This window comes from Zophobas morio, unplaced genomic scaffold, assembly GCF_036711695.1.
Source record: "Zophobas morio isolate AGI-343-1 ecotype UQ-CSIRO unplaced genomic scaffold, CSIRO_AGI_Zmor_V1 ptg000014l, whole genome shotgun sequence".
Taxonomy (NCBI): Eukaryota; Metazoa; Arthropoda; class Insecta; order Coleoptera; family Tenebrionidae; genus Zophobas; species Zophobas morio.
Genome location: NW_026972119.1, coordinates 24,207,578 through 24,227,724, shown reverse-complemented (window position 1 = coordinate 24,227,724; position 20,147 = coordinate 24,207,578). Strand labels below are relative to the sequence as shown.

Sequence of the window (20,147 nt, the reverse complement as noted above, 5' to 3'; positions counted from 1 at the left end):
GAATTTTCAATTTTCGATTGTCTGATTTTTCAATTTTTCGATTTTTCTATTTTCTATTGCTAGAATTTTAATTTTTCGAATTTTTGGTTTTTCAATTTTACGATTTTTCGACTTTTCGATTTTTTAAATATTTGGTTCATTTAATTTTTCTATTGTTCGAATTTTCGATTTTTCAGTTTTTCGATTTTCCGGTTTTCTGATTTTTCGAGTATTTTATTTTACGATTTGTAACTCTTCGAGTTTTCATTTTCAGAGTTTTCAGTTTTCTGATTTTCCGAATTTTGGATGTTTCAATTACTAGATGTATTTTTAATTTTTCATTTTTTGATTTTTCAAATTTTCATTTCTTCAAATTTTCGAATTGCAATTTTTCGTTTCGGTTTTTTGAATTTTTCGGTTTTTCAATGTTCTGATCTTATAATTTTTCTTTTTTTAATGTGAATTTTTTTCAATTTTCGATGTTTCAATTTTCGATTTTTTCCTTTTTCAGTCTTCAGATTTTTCGAATTTTGAAATCTCCGAATTTCCGTTTTCTCGATTTAGATTTTTCTGTTATTCGCCTTTTCGAATTTCCATTTTTCGAATTCTCCATCTTCGAGTTTTTGATATTTCGATTTCTCGATTTTTCACTTTTCGATTGTTAAATTTTTCTATTTTTCGAATATCCGTGTTTTCGATTTTAGATTTTTCAGTTTTACGACTTTTCAGTTCTTAAATTCCGATTTTCGATTTTTCAAATTTCAATTTTTCGAATTTCGATTTTTTAAGGTTTCCAATTTTTGAATTTCCATTTATTTGATTTTTCGAGTTTCTAATCGATTTCCAATTTATCGAAATATCGACCTTCGAGTTGTTGATGTTTCGGTTTTTCGAATTTTTGATTTTTTGATTTTCAGTTTTTCAATTATTCGATTTTTTGAGGTCTCAACTTTTTGAATTTCCATTCTTTCGATTTTCGAATTTTCTAATATTTGAATAATCGAGTTTTCGAATTTCTGATTTTTCGATTTTCAGTTTTTCAGTTATTCGATTTTTCGAGGTTAAGAATTTTTGAATTTCCGTTTGTTCAATTTTATGATTTTTCGAATTTCCGTGTTTTCGATTTTAGATTTTTCAGTTTTACGGTTTTCCAGTTTTTAAATTACAACTTTTGATTTTTCAAATTTCGATTTTTCGAATTTAGATTTTTTGAGGTTACGACTTTTTGAATTTCCGTTTTATTATTATTATTATTACTAATGTTATTATTATCGATTTTCGATTTTTCGAATTTCCATATTTTCGATTTTGGATTTTTCAATTTTCAATTTTTCGAATTTAGATTTTTTGAGGTTACGAATTTTTGAATTTCCGTTTTATTATTATTATTATTACTAATGTTATTATTATCGATTTTCGATTTTTCGAATTTCCATATTTTCGATTTTGGATTTTTCAATTTTCAATTTTTCGAATTTAGATTTTTTGAAGTTTAGAATTTTTGAATTTCCAGTGTTTCGATTTTCGATTTTTCAAATATTTGAATAATCGATTTTTTCGGTTTTTCTAATCGATTTTCAGTTTATCGAAATCTCAACCTTCGAGTTTTCGATTTTTCGGTTTTACGAATTTCTGATTTTTCGATTTCTAGAATTTTCAATTTTCGATTGTAGGATTTTCCAATTTTTCGATTTTCAATTGTTAGAATTTTCTATTATTCGATTTTTTTTTCGAAATCTTGATCTTCGAGTTTTCGATTTTTCGATTGTTCGAATTTTCGATTTTTCAGTTTTTCGATTTTATGATTTTTTGATTTTTTCATTTTTGATTTTAGGTTTAAAATTTTTCCATGTTTTGAATTTTTGTATTTTTTAATTTTTTGATTTTTCGAATATTTCATTGATCGATTTTTCAATGTTCCGACTTTATAATTTTTTGTTCTTTCAATATCAATTTTTTCAGTTTTTCGTTTCTTCAATTTTTAGATTAGCAATTTTTCAATTTTTATTTTTTAAGATTGGAACTTTTCGAGTTTTCAGTTTCGGATTTTTCAGTTTTTCGATTTTCCGATTTTTGGATGTTTCAATTTCTAGATGTTTAGATTTTACGATTTGCAATTTTTAATATTTCAATTTTTCGATTTTTCAAATTTTCATTTCTTCAAATTTTTCCATTTGTAACTTTTCGTTTCAGTTTTTCATTTTCTTCAATTCAATTCAATTTCTGATTTTTCCATTTTTCAATCTTATGAATTTTTGAATCTTCGAATTTCGGTTTTCTCGATTTTCGATTTTTGTAAGTATAATTCGCTTTTTCGAATTCTACATTTTCGGGTGTTCGATTTTTCTATTTTCGATTGTTAAATTTTTCTATTTTTCGAATTTTCAATTTTTTGAATCTCCGTGTTGTCGATTTTAAATTTTCAATTTTACAATTTTTCTATTTTTAAATTCCGATTTTCGATTTTTCAAATTTCGATTTTCCAATTTTCAATTGCATATTCGAATTTCGATTTTTTGAGGTTCCGAATTTTTGAATTTCTGGTTTTTAGATTTTCGATTTTTCGAATATTTGAATAATGGATTTTTTGATTTTTCTAAACGATTACCGATTCATCGAAATTTCGACCTTGGAGTTTTCGATTTTTCGGTTTTTCGAATTTCTGAATTTTCGATTTTTAGTTTTCAACTATTCGATTTTTTGAGGTTACCAATTTTTGAATTAAGATTTTAGATTTTTCAGTTTTTAAATTCCGATTTTAGATTTTTTAAATATTTTTCTTTTCAATTTATCGAAATCTCGACTTTCGAGTTTTCGATTTTTCGGTTTTACCAATTTCTGATTTTTCGATTTTTCGAATTTTCGATTCAGATTTTTCAATTATTTGATTTTCAATTGTTAGAATTTTCAATTTTTCGATTTTTCCATTCTCCGTCGGTATTTCTTGATTTGTTAGCGTTTTAAATATGTAATGATAATTATAATTAAAAAAAAACATATTTCCAACTTTATAATTTTAGAATTTTTCCATTTTTCAGTTATAGAATCGAATAAATGGAAAAGTTTAAAATTTTATTTTTCGGATTTTAATTTTTCGATTTTTAATTTTTCAGTTTCTCGATATTTAATGTTTCAGTTTTTTGGAATTTTTAACATTTAAAAATGTTACAGTTTTTGGACCCAATAATTTTGACGGTTCTATAATTTTTCGATTCGATTCGTATTTCTTCGTTCTAATTTTTCGATTCATTCATTTCTTCGATTTTTAAGTTTCTCCGTCTTCAGTTTTTCAATGTTTCAATTTTTCGTTTCTTGAGTTTTTAGATTTTTATTTTTTTGATTTTCATTGAATCAAAAACATTGTAAATGAGAAAAATCAAAAATGAAAAAAGGAATATGTATAAACTGAAAACTTTCAAAAATCTATCAATTGGAAATTAAGAAGTTGAAAAACTGAAGAAACGAAACATTCAGAAGTTTGGGAATCGAGAAGTTAAAAAATTGAAAAAATTAAAGTTGAAAAACAATAGTAATCCTAAAAACTATGAGCTCAGGAATTAAAAATTAAATACCTTTTTGTCGCCACCCTTCGGAGCATATCTCTCATTTTTGGCCTCAATCCTCGACGAAGCGTTCTTAAAATCTACCTTCTTACTCTCTATTTTCACGTGTCCACCCCCTGGCTTGTAGCTCGCATTATCTAAAGATCCAATTTTCGATCTGACGACCTTCAAATTAGGTGAAGGCGCCGATCCTACTTGAACCTTATTCATAGGAACCTCTGAAACCCACAATTAAAATCCACCCCTCCTAGACTCATAACCTCACTCTTTTTCTCCGTTGTTCCCGGTGTGCTTGCTGTTGAATCCGGACTCTTCAGACTCGGTGACTTGGATCCCCTCGACAGCGACCGATTTTTCGTGGGGGTCGTCGACGAAGTGCGACTGGGATTCTTTCCGGAGGACTTCCTCGGAGAGGTTTGATCACCGTTGCTAGATTGGTCCTAGAGACCACAACATGCAAAAACGACAAACACACCTCCAGTACTTACGTTTCCTTGTGTTGATTCGTCTACGCCGCTGTCGTTGTCTCCTTCTGAAACCGAAAAACGATTTTAGTGGAAATGTCAACCCAAAGGTGGTAAAGCGGTGTTAAGAACCTGATCGAGAAGGAGATTTCGATTTCTTTAGATTTTTTAACTCGAGATTTTTCGTTTCTGGCTTTGGTTGCACGCTTTGTTGGTGGAGACCGTTTTGCACCACCTCTTCCTTCGGTTTAGTAGCGACTACTTCGATCTTCGGTTCAGGCTTCTCTACTCTGTTAATAGGCGAAGGCGATTTGGTTTTGGCCCCTTCTGGTAACTTAAACTCGACGCTCTTCTGCGACGCGTCGGTCTGTGGGGTCTGTGGAGACGGCGATTTAGTCACCTCCACTTTCCCCTCGTCCTCCACGATCTTGTTCATCCTCGACTCCGGTCTCGACGGGTACTCGTCGGACTTCTTGTCCAAGTTCTCGCACGACCCTTTCTTCTCCTCAACACTCCCGATGCTGCTAATCGACCTCCTTCGCTCCTCCTCCTGGTCGACACTATAGCTTCTGTTCTTCGTCGCGTCTACGGAGGATCTTCCTGAATCTTCCCCCATTTTGACATTCTCGGGAGATTTATGGGTCGTCAGATCTGTAGAATCCAGGGTTTGACGGAAGTTGTCTATTTCGAGCGGTGGTCTGTAAGCCGGTCGTTGCTGGAATATTCCAGGCTGTCTGGGTTGCTGCGGGGGCTGCGGAGGTCTGGGGAATGGAGTGGACGGGCGAAAGTTGGGATTGAGGGGTCGGACGCCTGGGTTTTGGATGAATTGGGGTTGACCCGGGGGTCTAGGAGCGGCTCCGGGGGCTCGCTGGATGAACTGTTGCTGGGGAATAGGTTGACGGATTTGGGGGGGTCTGGGACCTAGGCCGGGTTGTGTGGGGAAGCCTGGGCGGATCGGGAGGGAATTTCGACTGTCTAGTCTGGTTAGAGGTGGACGTGGAGGAGTCGATGCGAAGCCTGGGAACTGTTGAGGAGAGTTGTCACCGTTTTGGTGCGTTTTCGTCTACAGTGGAGAGAAAAATCTTTAGAAGAGGGCTAGGTTGTAGATGGCGTCCACTGACTCTAGATTGCGCTTTTAAGAGTGTGGACACGAAATGACAGCTCCAATGTCAAAATAATTTAGGTTATGTAACTAGTTGTCAGAAATACGTGTTTGTCATAATTGTCAAATTTATCACGAATGTTTGTTTCGACGGGTTTTCTTGAAAAGTTAAAAAAAACTGTAATAATAACACAAACGATAGATAGATTCCGTCTATACAGGGTGATGATAAAGTAATGCACAAAATTTATAAAAAGCGCAGCATTTGTTTTTGAAAATAATTTGTCGAAAGTTGTTTCGACAGAACTTCCCTCTCTTCTGAAGTACAGTCCAACCAATACTGCTTCTCTGAACAATTATAAAATTTGATTTTGCGGAATTCTACTTTTTTCTATTCCTCTATTCCTCTATGGAGTAAAACAGTTTAGAAGGTATTAGTCACAATTTAATAGAAAAAAAGAAAGTTTCATCTTCATAAAAAAATGACAGTTGGCAGCCCCGAGGAAAAGGACACTTAGGGCCCTCGAGACGGTTTCGTCTTCTTTAAAAAAGGACAGTTGGGACCCCCGAGAAGGTTTCACATTAAAAAAAAAAGACGATTGGGATTCCCGAGAAGGTTTCACATAAAAAAGACAGTTGGGATCCCGGAGGTTTCAATAAAAAAAAAACACGTTTGGGGCCCCCGAGAAGGTTTCACATTAAAAAAAAAATACATTTGGGACCCCGAGAAGGTTTCACATTAAAAAAGATGTATAGGGCCCCCCAGAAGGTTTTACATTTTTAAAAAAGACAGTAGCGACCCCCGAGAAGGTTTTACAGTATGAAGAAAAGAACTTTGGGACACCTGAGAAGGTTTTACATAAAAAAAAAAATACATTTGGGGTTCCCGACAAGGTTTTACATTTTTCGAAAGACAGTTGGAACCCCCGAGAAGGTTTCATGTTTCTAAAAAAATACATTTAGGGTCCCCGAGAAGGTTTCACATTATTAAAGATACACAGTTGGAACACCCGAGAAGGTTTCACATAAAAAAAGACGTTTGAGGCCTCCGACAAGGTTTTACATTTTTAAAAAAGACAGTTGGGAGTCCCGAGAGGGTTTTACAGTATGAAGAAAAGAACTTTGGGACACCTGAGAAGGTTTTACATAAAAAAAAAAAATAATTTGGGGTTCCCGACAAGGTTTTACATTTTTCAAAAGACAGTTGGAACCCCCGAGAAGGTTTCACATTATTAAAGATAGACAGTTGGAACACCCGAGAAGGTTTCACATAAAAAAAGACGTTTGAGGCCTCCGACAAGGTTTTACATTTTTAAAAAAGACAGTTGGGACTCCCCAGAAGGTTTTACAGTATGAAGAAAAGAACTTTGGGACACCTGAGAAAGTTTTACATAAAAAAAAATACATTTGGGGTCCCCGAGAAGGTTTCACATAAAAAAAGATGTTTGAGGCCTCCGGCAAGGTTTTACATTTTTAAAAAAGACAGTTGGGAGTCCCGAGAGGGTTTTACAGTATGAAGAAAAGAACTTTGGGACACCTGAGAAGGTTTTACATAAAAAAAAATAATTTGGGGTTCCCGACAAGGTTTTACATTTTTCAAAAGACAGTTGGAACCCCCGAGAAGGTTTCACATTATTAAAGATAGACAGTTGGAACACCCGAGAAGGTTTCACATAAAAAAAGACGTTTGAGGCCTCCGACAATGTTTTACATTTTTAAAAAAGACAGTTGGGAGTCCCGAGAGGGTTTTACAGTATGAAGAAAAGAACTTTGGGACACCTGAGAAGGTTTTACATAAAAAAAAAAATAATTTGGGGTTCCCGACAAGGTTTTACATTTTTCAAAAGACAGTTGGAACCCCCGAGAAGGTTTCACTTTATTAAAGATAGACAGTTGGAACACCCGAGAATGTTTCACATAAAAAATGACGTTTGAGGCCTCCGACAAGGTTTTACATTTTTAAAAAAGACAGTTGGGACTCCCGAGAAGGTTTTACAGTATGAAGAAAAGAAGTTTGGGACACCTGAGAAGGTTTTACGTTAAAAAAAAAAATACATTTGAGGTCCCTGATAACGTTCTACATTTTTAAAAAGACAGTTGGGAGCCCCGAGAAGGTTTCACATTCTTAAAAAAAGGACATATGGGGTCTCCGAGAAGGTTTTACATTTTCAAAAAAGACAGTTGGGACCTCCGAAAAGGTTTCACATTCTTAAAAAAAGACATTTGGCGCCCCCGAGAAAGTTTTACATTTTTAAAAAGACATTTGGCGCCCCCGACGTTTCACATTAAAAACAAATGATTGGGGCCTCCGAGGTTTTACATTAAAAAAAAAACATAATTTCATCAATAAAGATATATTATGTTTATATAATAATACATAATACGTGAGAAAACGAGAAAAAATGTCGCCAGAATATTGAAAATTCCGTCAATTAGGTCTACCATCGTCTGGGTTTGTCTTAAGTAGTGAATGGGGATAGTTTGAACAATTTCTATACCATAAATTTCCACTCCACTGTATTATTCTGTTTATTCAAGATTTATCATCAAATTCAAGTTTGTTTTGTTTGTTATTAATTTTCTCAGTTTTTTTTTGTTATGCAACCCATGTAGTCAAAATTATACTTTCCTATTCAAAAAGATCATTGATGACGTCATCACTTTTACAAATTTGACGTAATTTTTTTTGAAAGATGTCAAAAGATGGAGGCTAAAATAAAAAGCTTGTCAGGTTTTTCCCTAAATTAAAGTTTGAGGCGTGCAAATTGGAAACTTGAAAATATTGAAATATTTTGACGTTAGATCTAAAATTTCATTTCTAATCCAGCTATATTTCAAGGCAGATCCTTCTCACATTTACAAAAAAATTAGGTCTGGGTGAATAACAGAATTATGATAATTTCGAACGAATTTTGCGGATTTTTAGGCAACTTTCCGAAAAGTTCGATCTTTCAACACTCCACGCGTATGAAAATTTAGTTCTACGTTTTTTGACAATTTCGAAAATTACCGAAAGAGATTTTTTAGTAGATTTCGACCGCCAGAAAATACTTCCGGCCTTATTTTCTCAAAAACCCTCCCTCCCAATTAAATATGTCCACATTTAGGATTAAAAAGAAATAATAATTTCAAACAGAATAAGGTATTTCTATAATCTTGCTCCGAGACTATGAACACGTTGTATTTTTTTGAAACAGCAAGTGGAAATATATAACCCAGATTTTTGTGTGAATTTTTAGTTAACCTTTAAAAAACTCAGATTTTCAATACTCCCCCGCTTATGAAAATTTCGGCCTTTTTTTGAGCAGTTATACGGCTTGCCTATAAAAGGCTCTCTAGGAAAAAGTTAAACTTAGCCCCGCCCACCCACCCGTTCTCTCATTTTTTTCTTCTGCAATAAGAAATCTTATAACAAATAGTGCAATAAAAAAGTCACAATTAGCGCTTTTTTCACAACCCTATTTAAATCAGCTACCACTCCCATTCTACAGAAGAACATATAATAAACCCCGCCCACCAACCCGCCTCCATTTTCGGGATTAATTTGATAAAAAATAGTACTACCAAAATTTATTGCAGCAGGTGCTTGTTCAGATAAGACTGATTTTGGAAAGAAATATACTTTCCAAAAAAATAGAGGGCGGGTGGGTGGGTTTAGTACTTGTGACGATAAGACTGAACAATATTAAGGGGATGTTTGCTAAAAGAAAACTGTCGGATTTTTAATTTTGCCGTGTTATTGCCTTCACAAGAAGTTTGCGTGTAGAAAAATAAAGACGAGAAGTAGTGGTAGGCTGGTTGAAACTCAGGAAAGCTGGGGTGTAATTTATGACACCCATAATCTCTGGTAACAGTTCGGCACCCGCTTGTCGTGTATTATTGTTCGATTTTCGTTCGTCAACAGTTCAATTTTCATATACGAAAAAAGACCACAAGAAATTAATAACAAATAAAAATCTGAATATGTACAAAAATGAACATCGAAAAATTAAGACAACAAATAGTAAGTCCAAGCAATTATAATCTAATTGGGAAACTGATTGATTTACAACAAAAAAAGCACTCAGCCGAATAATTATAAATGCAGTTATTTTTCGGACACACAACAATCACTTTCGCAACACTTAAAAAGATTTGTGGCAAGTAAAACAAAATCAATTTTAAGTGTCCAAATGGTTCTACTGAGTGTGTCCCTATACTGAAATGCAACGAGAAAATCACCAATTTCTGCATCAGTACGTACCTATATGTCATGATGTAATGCAAATTATAAAATAAACTAGAGACTAATAATTTGTTTCGTTTTTATTTATGCGTATTTATAAATATACCCAATTGTTTTACTTAAAACTAAGTACTTCAATTATTTGGTTTACATATTTCAATTATAACTGGTTCCCTAGCTGGTTAGTATCGGCTAAGTTCAAACTAAAGTGGTATAGAAACTACCTGTGTATACTGAATGGTTATCCGGCTAATTATAAGGTTTATGGTAATCTTTTATTCAACAAAATAAAATTCTTTCAGGTAATACACTTTGATCTTTGACAAAAAGCCGAGAAGCAATAGGATTGGTGATTACTGATTATATAAAGTAACAATAATAAAATTTATATTAGTAACATTGGCTTTCACTTTATGTAAGTGTATAAAAACAGCGGCGGGTCTAAAAAACAATAATATTTATATGTACAGAAATTAGGGAATAAAAGCATAATAATAGTAAAACTAATCAAATGATGATTAAACTGCATTTTTTGTCTGTAGTTTTAGTAGGTTTTTTGACATAATAATTCTGATAAAAGTTTTTTCCACTTTTTCGTGGCTTTGAAAGTGGAATCTTCGACTTTCGTCCTATTTCAAAATATACTCTTTATATATTTCAGTGGTCACGAGTTCGCTAACTACACTGAAGTAAATTTATGCAAAGATTAAATTTGTCACCGAAAAGATGTCGGAAGTAATAAATTATCCCATCGGTCCAAGAACGTTCGGTGGATGTTATACCCCGATCCGAGAGAGACCGCAGTAAGAGACAGCAAATGGAACGGATAAAATAAAGCTTCAAACATGATCAGTTTTAAATCAAAATTATGAAGTTTTATGAATCGAAATTGTTTTTTTCTTTTTGAAATATTATAGTAAACACTTCAAAGAATGTCCATGACTTACTTTAATGTGAATTTTATAACTATGATCGGCACAGTCGGACCTAATATTAGTGTGATTTTGAGCATATTTGCGATTTTATTAGAGCAAAACAGGTCATTTTTTCTCCAATTTTATAAGTTCCGGACACTAATAGCATATCAAAGATATTGTAAAAAAAAAATTTAGTTCAGATTCCAACTAGTTGTCTAGTATTTGTGAAACAAAATCTACTGTAAATTCACTGAAAACTAAACCGATAACATCACCTTAAGAGAGTAATTGGAAGGAAATGAGGGAGGGTGGGCGGGGCTACTGCCTGATTATAAAAGACTGTAGGAAAAATTTAAACTGGTGAACCGAGTGTTGGTTACTTAAAAATGGTGTCACTAAGGAACATGATAACAAAGACAAAATTATACAGACTATTACGTATTTTATTTTCTTCTGAAATAAGAAATAAATCTTCTAATAAATAGCACAAAAGAAAGTTACTAGTAGCGTTTTTTCTTAATTTCTATCAGCTGCCACTCCCACTCTAGAGAAAACCATATAATATACCCCGCCCACCCACCCGTCTCCATTTTCGTGATTAATTTAATAAAAAAAATACTACTGTCAAAATTTATTGCAGCAGGTGCTTGTTCAGATAAGACTGATTTTGGAAAGAAATATACTTTCCAAGAAAATAGAGGGCGGGCGGGTGGGGTTAGTACTTGCACCGATAAAACTGAACAATATTAAGATAGTAATTGGAAGGAAATGGGGGAGGGTGGGCGGAGGTACTGCCTGTTCATAAAAGACTAGGAAAAATTTAAACTGGTAAACTGAGTGTTGGTTACTTAAAAATGGTGTCAATAAGGAAGATGATAACAAAGACAAAATTATACGTACTGTTATGTATTTTTTTTTTAAATAAGAAATAAATCTTCTAACAAATAGTACAATAAAAGTTATGAGTAGCGTTTTTCTTTTAATTCTATTGGCTACTACTCCCACTCTACACAAGAACATATAATAAACCCCGCCCACCCACCCGCCTATATTTTCGTGATTAATTTGATAAAAAAAATAGTACTACCAAAATTTACTGCAGCGGGTACTTGTTCAGATAAAACTGATTTTGGAAAGAAATATACTTTCCAAGAAAATAAGGGGCGGGTGGGTGGGGGTAGTACTTGCAACTATAAGACTGACCAGTATTAAGAGAGTAATTGGAAGGAAATGGGGGAGGCTAGTCCGGGTTACAGCCTGCTTATAAAAGACTGTATATAGGAAAAAGTTAAACTGGTGAACTGAGTGTTGGTTACTTAAAAATGGTATCACTAAGGAACATGATAACAAAGATAAAATTATACAGACTGTTACGTATTTTTTTCTTCGGAAATAAGAAATAAATCTTCTAATAAATAGTACAAAAGAAATTTAGAAGTAGCGTTTTTTCTTAATTTCTATCAGCTACCACTCCCATTCTACACAAGAACATAAAATAAACCCGCCCACCCACCCGCCTCCTTTTTCGGGATTAATTTGATAAAAAAAAAACTACTGTCAAAGTGTATTGCAGCAGGTGCTTGTTCACATAAGACTGATTTTGGAAAGAACTATACTTTCTAAGAAAATAGAGGGCGGGTGGGTGGGGTTAGTACTTGCAACGATAAAACTAAACAATATTAAGAGAGTAATTGGAAAGAAATGGGGGAGGGTGGGAGGGGCTACTGCCTGTTTATAAAAGACTGTTGTAAAAAGTTAAACTGGTAAACTGAGTGTTGGTTACTTAAAAATGGTGTCAGTAATGAAGATGATAACAAAAACAAAATTGTACAGACTGTTACGTATTTTTTTTTTTTTTTTTTGAAATAAGAAGTAAATCTTATAACAACTTGTACATAACAAAGTTACGATTAGCGTTTTTTTTTCAGCTGCCATTCTCACTCTACAGAAGAACATATAATAAACCCCGCCCACCCACCCACCTCTATTTTGGGATTAATTTGATAAAAAAGTAGTACTACCAAAATTTATTGCAGCAGAAAGAAGACGAAATTTATTGATTAAAAGGAAAAATTAACAGTTTAAATTTAGAGAATTTAAAAATTATTGACAAATTGTTTTGGTTAGTTTAGACTATTTACACTTATATTTTATATTTTCCTTATTACACATTCTATTTTTTGTATTTTCATCTGACATGCCATTACCGTATGTTATATATATGTAACAAGGCGAATAAAATATCATTATCACTATAAACGAAGAAAAAACCCTTGAAATATAGGCTGTAGGTTGAATAATTTATAGAAGGAAAATAACAAGTTATTTGTTTTCTCACCAACAGTAATATAATAAGACAATAATATTGTCAATAATTAACAGTAGTCACCAGAATAAAAAGGAGGCGGGTGGGTGGGCGGACCTACTGTTTGTCTACAAAAGACTCTCTAGGAAAAAATTTAACTTAGCCGCGCCCACCCACCCGCATCCATTTCGGGGAATAATTTTATCCACTCTGAATGAAAGGGGGATCTTACACAGAAATAAAATTAGTCGCTAGAATGAGAAGAGGTAGGGTGGGCGGGGCTAGTACTTGTTAAGATAAGACTGATTTTGGCAAAGCATATATATTTACTAAGAAAATAGAAGGCGGGTGGGCGGGGTTAGTGTTTGCGATAATAAACGAAGAAAAATACCTTAAGGGATTTTTTAGTAAATTTAGTCCTCCAGATGTTACTTGCAGCATTATTTTCTGAAACTCTGCCATTTTATCAGAATCGCCCAATAAATTATGGTATTTACGTCATATCTTTCGAAATAGAAAGTCGAGATCTAAATCTCCGAATTTTTTGTGGATTTTTAAAAAACTTATTCAAAAGCTCAATTTTTCTACATTTTTTTTGACCTACTTTCAAAAATTATCTGGAAATTTTTAAGTTTATTTCGACCTACAGAAGTTGGTTTTGGACTTATTTCCCCGAAAACTCCCACCCACTTTTGCAAAACCACCCATTTAAATAAGCCAATTTTTAACAACCAAAAAAGTCACGATTAGTGTTTTTACAGCTTTATTTCAGTTACCACTCTACAGAAGAGCATATAATAAACCCCGCCCACCCACCCGTCTCCATATCGGTGATTAATTTTATCTACTCTGAATGAAAGGCGGATCTTATACAGAAATAAAATTAGTCGCTAAAATGAGAAGAGGGAGGGTGGGCGGGGCTAGTACTTGTTAAGATAACACTGATTTTTGCAGGTAATATACTTTCTAAGAAAACTGAGGGCGGGTGGGCGGGGTTAGTACTTGCAACGATAAGACTGAACAATATTAAGAGCAGTAACTGGAAGAAAATGGGGGAGGGTGGGCGGGGCTACTGCCTGGTTATAAAAGACTATTATAGGAAAAAGTTAAACTGGAAACTGAGTGTGGGATATTTAAAAATGATGTCACTAAGAAACATGATAACAAAAACAGAATTATACGAACTGAAATGTATTTTTTTCTTCTGAAATAAGAAATAAATCGTATAACAAATAGTACAAAAAAACCTACGATTAGCGTTTTTTTTTTTTTATTTCCATCAGCTACCGCTTCCACTCTACAGAAGAACATATAATAAACCCCACCCACCCACCCGCCTCCATTTTCGTGACTAATTTGATAAAAAAAAATTTACTACCAAAATTTATTGCAGCAGGTGCTTGTTCAGATAAGACTAATTTTGGAAAGAAATATACTTTTCAAGAAAATAGAGGGTGGGTGGGTGGGATTAGTACTTGCAACGATAAAACTGAACAATATTAAAGGTAGTAACTGGAAGGAAATGGGGGAGGGTGGGCGGGGCTACTGCCCGCTTATAAAAGACGGTAGGCAAAAGTTAAACTGGTAAACTGAGGGTCGGTTACTTAAAAATGGTGTCACTAAGGAATATGATATCAAAGACAAAATTATACCTACTGAAATGTATTTGTTTTCTTCTGAAATAAGAAATAAATCGTATAACAAATAGTACAAAAAAAACCTACGATTAGCGTTTTTTTTATTTCCATCAGCTACCGCTCCCACTTTACAGAAGAACATATAATAAACCCCGCCCACCCACCCGCCTCCTTTTCGGTGATTAAATTGATAAAAAAATAGTACTACCAAAATTAATTGTAGCAGAAAGAAGACGAAATTTATTGATTAAAAGAAAAAATTAAAAGTTTAAATTTAAAGAATTTAAAAATTATCGACAAAATGTCCAAAATTTTGGTTGATTTAAACTATTTATTTCATTTTACATTAAATGATATACTCACTAAGAAAATATAGGGCGGGTGAGCGGGGCTAGTACTCGCAATGATAAACGAAGAAAAATCCCTGAAGGGATATTTTAAAATCTTTAAATCTCCAGATTAACCAGTAGTCGTTAATCCAAAAATTGAAATTTTCAAAATTTGTAGCCACTTTTCAAACAGCCCTTGAAGAGCAAGTGTCGATCTTGTAATTGTTAGTTATATTGTGATCGTGATTATTATTATTACAAAGACCACCAAAAGCAGTGATCTTCATTTACTATAAAACATTTTTTGAATGAACTGTTCACACTCTTAAAAACGACCTAATACGTCAGGACATTTTAGTTGACTCTTGCCAGTGGACGTCACCTTGATCGTACGTCTGATTGATTTTCGCATTTGCATGTACTGATTGTCTTTTCAATTTATCTGTCATGGCACATTGATGGATTTTTAATGGGTTCCGAAATAGCGACTCAAACGGTGGATTTGCCGGGACGAAAATACTCATGTTCTCGAAGAAAAAAGTGAATTATGGGAGAGATTTAAGTATTCGTAGGAGGAATGTCACACAACCTGCTCTCGTTGCCAGTGCCTGGCTCGAAGAGCTCCAATGACAAAAGTCCACGAAACTCGCCATGTTCTGTTTTTATCTACATAACAAGTCAATAACATGCCGAATTACTGTAACAACTACGATAATAAATAATTTAAATGGGGCACAGCGAGAACGAGACACGGCAGCTTTTACAATTAATTGTCTAAAATTAGGGTTGACGTAATCACTTCGCCAATCTAACTAGTCCCTGCTTACCGTCTCTTGTGTTGGTTGAGCATCTTTAAAAGGCACATTGTTTTCGGGAGAAGGCCCATTTAATACTGTGTTTGGTGGATGAGACATTTTTTATTCTTGGAAGAATATTTCGTAGATACTGCAATTAGATTCGCTTGATCAAACTTTTAACTGGTTTGCAAATTTAATTACGGTGCAGATTAATGCGGTTGATACCTACACCAAGTGATTTTAAAACAAAGAGAATCTATTCCAAAGTAATTGTTTGCGTGACCTGAAATTTTCGTTCCAGATTCAATTTTTAAAAGCTTCTAGTTCTACAGTCTAAAAGTGTCTACGTCCTCGATTAACTTGCAGCCAGTAATTGTCCAGTGGAAGATAATCGCGGAAAACCGAAACACCAGCAAAGCTGTGACCTATTTTCGATTGTAGTTAGTGCGTGATACATGAACAGATGCACCTCAACCGTTTATTCTCACACAAAATGCATAAATCTTTGACAAAATCTGCATTGTGTGCTATTTCTAGAAACTTTTCACGATTATGTTGTAGCTCACTCAAAATCGTGTCAAAGGAAAACCCCGTTTCCGCTAATTTATTCGTCAACCTTGCCTGCACATTTATCAAAATCTGATCTGTTTGCACTCCCAGCGGAAATTTTGTTAAAGAAATTATGAGTTAGGTAACACCTTTGAATGCTAATTTTGCCAAGTTTACAGTCAGGCGATGAACATGAACAACGGAAATTTCACGTTTCAGACTTACTAATAAATTAAATTCAAGACCACGATGAGCTCACGCAAATGAGTATGATAATCGTGTGTGCATAATTAACAAACTGGAGGAATTTCAAAAATGGGCACATGTGGGAACAGTCAATTTTCCCGGTTTCATCGATTAAGTTATCAATTACTCGAGCAATGACCCGTAACAAATTATCAACTGACGCTGTGTTTGTCCATAAGTTAAATTGTTGGTTAATGTAACCCACTATTACTGCAGAAAATCAATACACATTGTTAAAATATTTCACCGAAAATAGATTCAATCTATATCAATTAATGTTAAAAGTTGCTTAAGGTGGCGGATAATTTCGAACAAATTGTTTGATACTGGGCTTCTTAATTAAGCGCGTGAATTAAAGCAACATTTTCCGGCGATAAGAGTGTTCAATTTACAAGGCGGCTTTTTAATTAAGAAAGTCTCGACGGAGGAAATAATCTGCAGCTTTCAGGTGGCTCAAAATTATTTTGTCAAAGAGTGCGTGCTTGAGGAAATAAATGTTGTTGGGCGAAAAAACAGTTGTCGGGGCGCGTCGTTTATCACGTCATAATTTTAATAAACGCGAAATTAACCTGAAGAGTTTTTTTATTCTCTTTCATTATTATTTTTATAGTTCATTATGCAACCAGTCATACTTTGCTATTACCCATCTAGTAATACAAGTTTGTTGGTGGTTATCAGAATAATCAAAATTCTCTCAACTCGTCCTGTTGGATTATGTTGTTTTAATTATAATGTGTCAGAAACACACACATTCTTAACAAAATTATTTTTTTCTTTATATTTTGTACAAGAGTTTTGACGTTTATTCGAAATAGCGCACGTCTTATTTTTTTTAAACGATGGACAATGTCACCGCTGTAATGTTGGTTGCATAATCAACGAATTTTCTTATTTATTTATTTTTTTAAACACCACAAATACAACAACCAAACCAAACCAAGTCGTTAAGATCCGATCAGCGCTCAAGTGACCCCCATTTTTACCCAACTGCGTATAAAACCCACCCCACACACATTAAGTCACGCCACAGTCACCCCCCGTTTGCTTTACCCCCCCGACACCAATCTACTTAAGCAAAAAAAGTGCGTACAATATCCTGAATGGAAGCTCTATCCTACTTGTCAACAACACCGTACTATAGTTCTAGTATTACACTACAAATTACGTAGTAGCGGCTACCATTACTCTTAAGATAGCGTGTACCGAATGGGCGCAATGGCAGCTTAATGTGTCGAATGGTAATTGTATCTGTTGCAAAGTGCAAATGCAGGCCTAGTGCAGGTGTAAAATTACCTGTTACCGCCAACACGGGGTGAGTTCACTGTGCTGTTGCGGATTACTGCCCGACCTGAAGCCCACCACCCTCTAGTGCGCTGCCGCGACATCGATCGACCCATTCAAGATACGGACGGCCACCACCATGGACGACACACACGTTTACTTTTTTTTTTAAATATTTATGCAATCTTGGATTAGTTCTGGGACGGGGGAGAAGAGGTGGGTTGTTTAAGGGCAAGGGGGTCGGGTTGGGAAGAAAAGGACAAATGGGATGGGTCTGGGTGATTTATTTTAAGGAGGTGATTCATTAAATGGGAAGATTATGAGTCATGCTATATTATATTTTTTTCTAGCTATGAGCACTAGGTGAGGGAAGGGTTGTGTTCACGAATGTCTAATTTTAAAGTTTAATGGTGTTTGGAAGCTCCTAGATAAGGAACTGAGTAATTTTTGTTTTTTTTGACATAAATATCGTCTTAAAGTGGCAAACCAACAACTTCGTTTTTTTTTAAGTTGTAATTCTAGAATCTCGTCCTAATTTTATTACGAGACCAGTTTTATCAGTGAATAACATTACATAAATTTTATAAATTGATCAGGTCAGGTCAAGTCAGGCCATTATTAATAATATGCTGTTCAGGTCAGGTTAAGTCAGGTCAAGTCAGATAATGTCAAATCAGCAGGTCAGTTCAAGTCAGGTTAAATGAAATCATCGTCAGATCATTGTTACTAACTAATAATCTGCTCAGTTCAGATCAGGTCAAGTCCGATCAAGTCAAGTCATTGTTACTAATAAAAATTATACTTAGTTATTAATAATCTGATCAGGTCGAATTAAGTCAAGTCAGATCATTAATATTAATCAGGTCATTATTAATAATAATAATCTGCTTAGATAATTTTGATTTGAAAAAGTTGCAAAAAAATTCTTAGAAAATTTTGGGATATATGATCCTAGTGCTATATTTAACAATAGTAAAAAAATAAAAATAGTAATAATGGAACAAATGAGGCCGAAACTAACTTCCAGAGGTCGAAATTAATAATAAAATGTCTTTGGTTAAATTTCGAAAATCGTTGAAAATTGGCCGAAATTTTCATAGGTGAAAAATTTTGTTTTTGAAAAAGTTTCCAAAAAACTCCTAAAAAAATTGTGATATCTATATTTTGTCATGCTAATTCCAATACCGGTTCAAGATTTAAAAATATTCGGTTTGTAAATAATTTTTCAAATCCAAAAATTTGACATATTTCAGTAGCGATTCTTGAAAAATGGCAAGTCGAAATCTATAAGAAAATGTCGAAAATTGTTCAAAATTGTCCGAAGTTTTCATTGGTAAAAATCTGCTCAGATCAGATCAAGTCCTAATTAACGATAATCTGGCCACGTCATGGTAGGTCAGGTTGGGTCAGGTGAAGTCAAGTCAGGTCGTTATTAATAATAATAGGCTCAGGTCAGATTATTGTTATTAATAATTTGGTAAGGTCATATAAGGTCAGGTCAGGTTTTTTGTTATTAATGATCTAGTCAGATTAACTTAAGTTGAGTAAGGTCATTATTAATAACTTGCTCTGGTCAAATCATTGTTAATAATATACTCCTCAGGTCAGGTTATATTAGGTCAGGTCACGTCATTGTTATTGATAATCCGATCAGAGTGGTTAAGTCATGTCCGATCGTTACTATTAATAAGTCAGATTAAGTCAAGACATTATTAATAAATAGTTAGCACAGATCATGTCAGGTCATTGTTAACAAAAAATGGGATCAGGTTACGTCAGCTCAATATATTGTTGTTAATAATCAGCTCAGGTCATCAGATCAAGTCCGATTATCGATAATCTGATCAGGACATGTTAGGTCAAGTCAGGTCATTACGATTAATAAATTAGAAAAATCAGGTTAAGCAAAGTAAGGTCATTATTAACAATTAATCTGCCGATGTCACGTCAGGTCATTATTATTAATAGTCTGCTCAGTTCAGGTCAGGTTATTAGTAATAATAATCGGCTCAGGTCAGGTCATTATTACTAATAATTTGATCAGGCCTGATTAGGTCATATTGGATCATTATTATTAATAAAATGGTCAAGTCAGGCCATCGTTATTAATCAAGTCATTATTAATAATATCTCTGTTGAAGCCAAGTCGGGTCATTTTAACTAATAATAAATCTGTTCAAGTCAAGTCAGGTCATTTTTATTAATACCTGGGCAGATTAATTCAGGTCAAGTCAGGTCATGTGAGTTCAGGTCATTGTTAATCATAATCGGCTCAGTTATGTCAAGTTATTGTTAAAAATAAACTGCTCAGGTCGGGTTACATGAGGTCAGGTCAAGTCAGTTTAGATGAGGCCATTATTAATAAATTGCTCAGATCAAGTCACTGTTATTAATAATTTGATCAGGTCAGATTAGGTCTAGTCAGACCATTGTTTTGTTAGTAACGAGGTTATTCATAATAAATCCGCTCAGATCATGTCAGATTAATGTGCTCACTTCAGGTTAGGTCATTGTTAATTTAATTATTAATGATAAACTGTTCAAGTCAGATGAGGTCAAGTCATTATTAATAATAATAACCTGAGATCAGCTCGACAAGTTGTTAATAATTTGGTCAGATCAAATTACATCAGGTCAGGTTGGGTCTAGTTGGGTTAAGCAAAGAACCGCCCACCCCTATACTTCCCATTCTAAGGTCTAATTTTATTTCTGAACAGACATCAATCACTGAAATGGAGATAGGGTGGGTGGGC

At 34.0% G+C, this 20,147-nt stretch overlaps 1 protein-coding gene across 2 annotated transcripts in view; it reads right to left on the bottom strand.

Moving 5' to 3' along the window:
* Positions 1-15,450, bottom strand: part of Tau (tau) — a 30,920-nt gene extending 15,470 nt beyond the window's left edge. For both annotated transcript variants that reach the window (XM_064055707.1, XM_064055708.1), the window contains exons 1-5: positions 15,349-15,450; positions 4,139-5,069; positions 4,031-4,074; positions 3,808-3,982; positions 3,552-3,760 (exon numbers count right to left, since the gene is read on the bottom strand). In XM_064055707.1, coding sequence (XP_063911777.1) covers positions 3,552-3,760; positions 3,808-3,982; positions 4,031-4,074; positions 4,139-5,069; positions 15,349-15,435 — 1,446 coding nt within the window. In that variant the 5' untranslated portion in view covers positions 15,436-15,450. The remainder of the gene's footprint in view (positions 1-3,551; positions 3,761-3,807; positions 3,983-4,030; positions 4,075-4,138; positions 5,070-15,348) is intronic.
* Between the last annotated feature and the right edge of the window lie 4,697 nt (positions 15,451-20,147).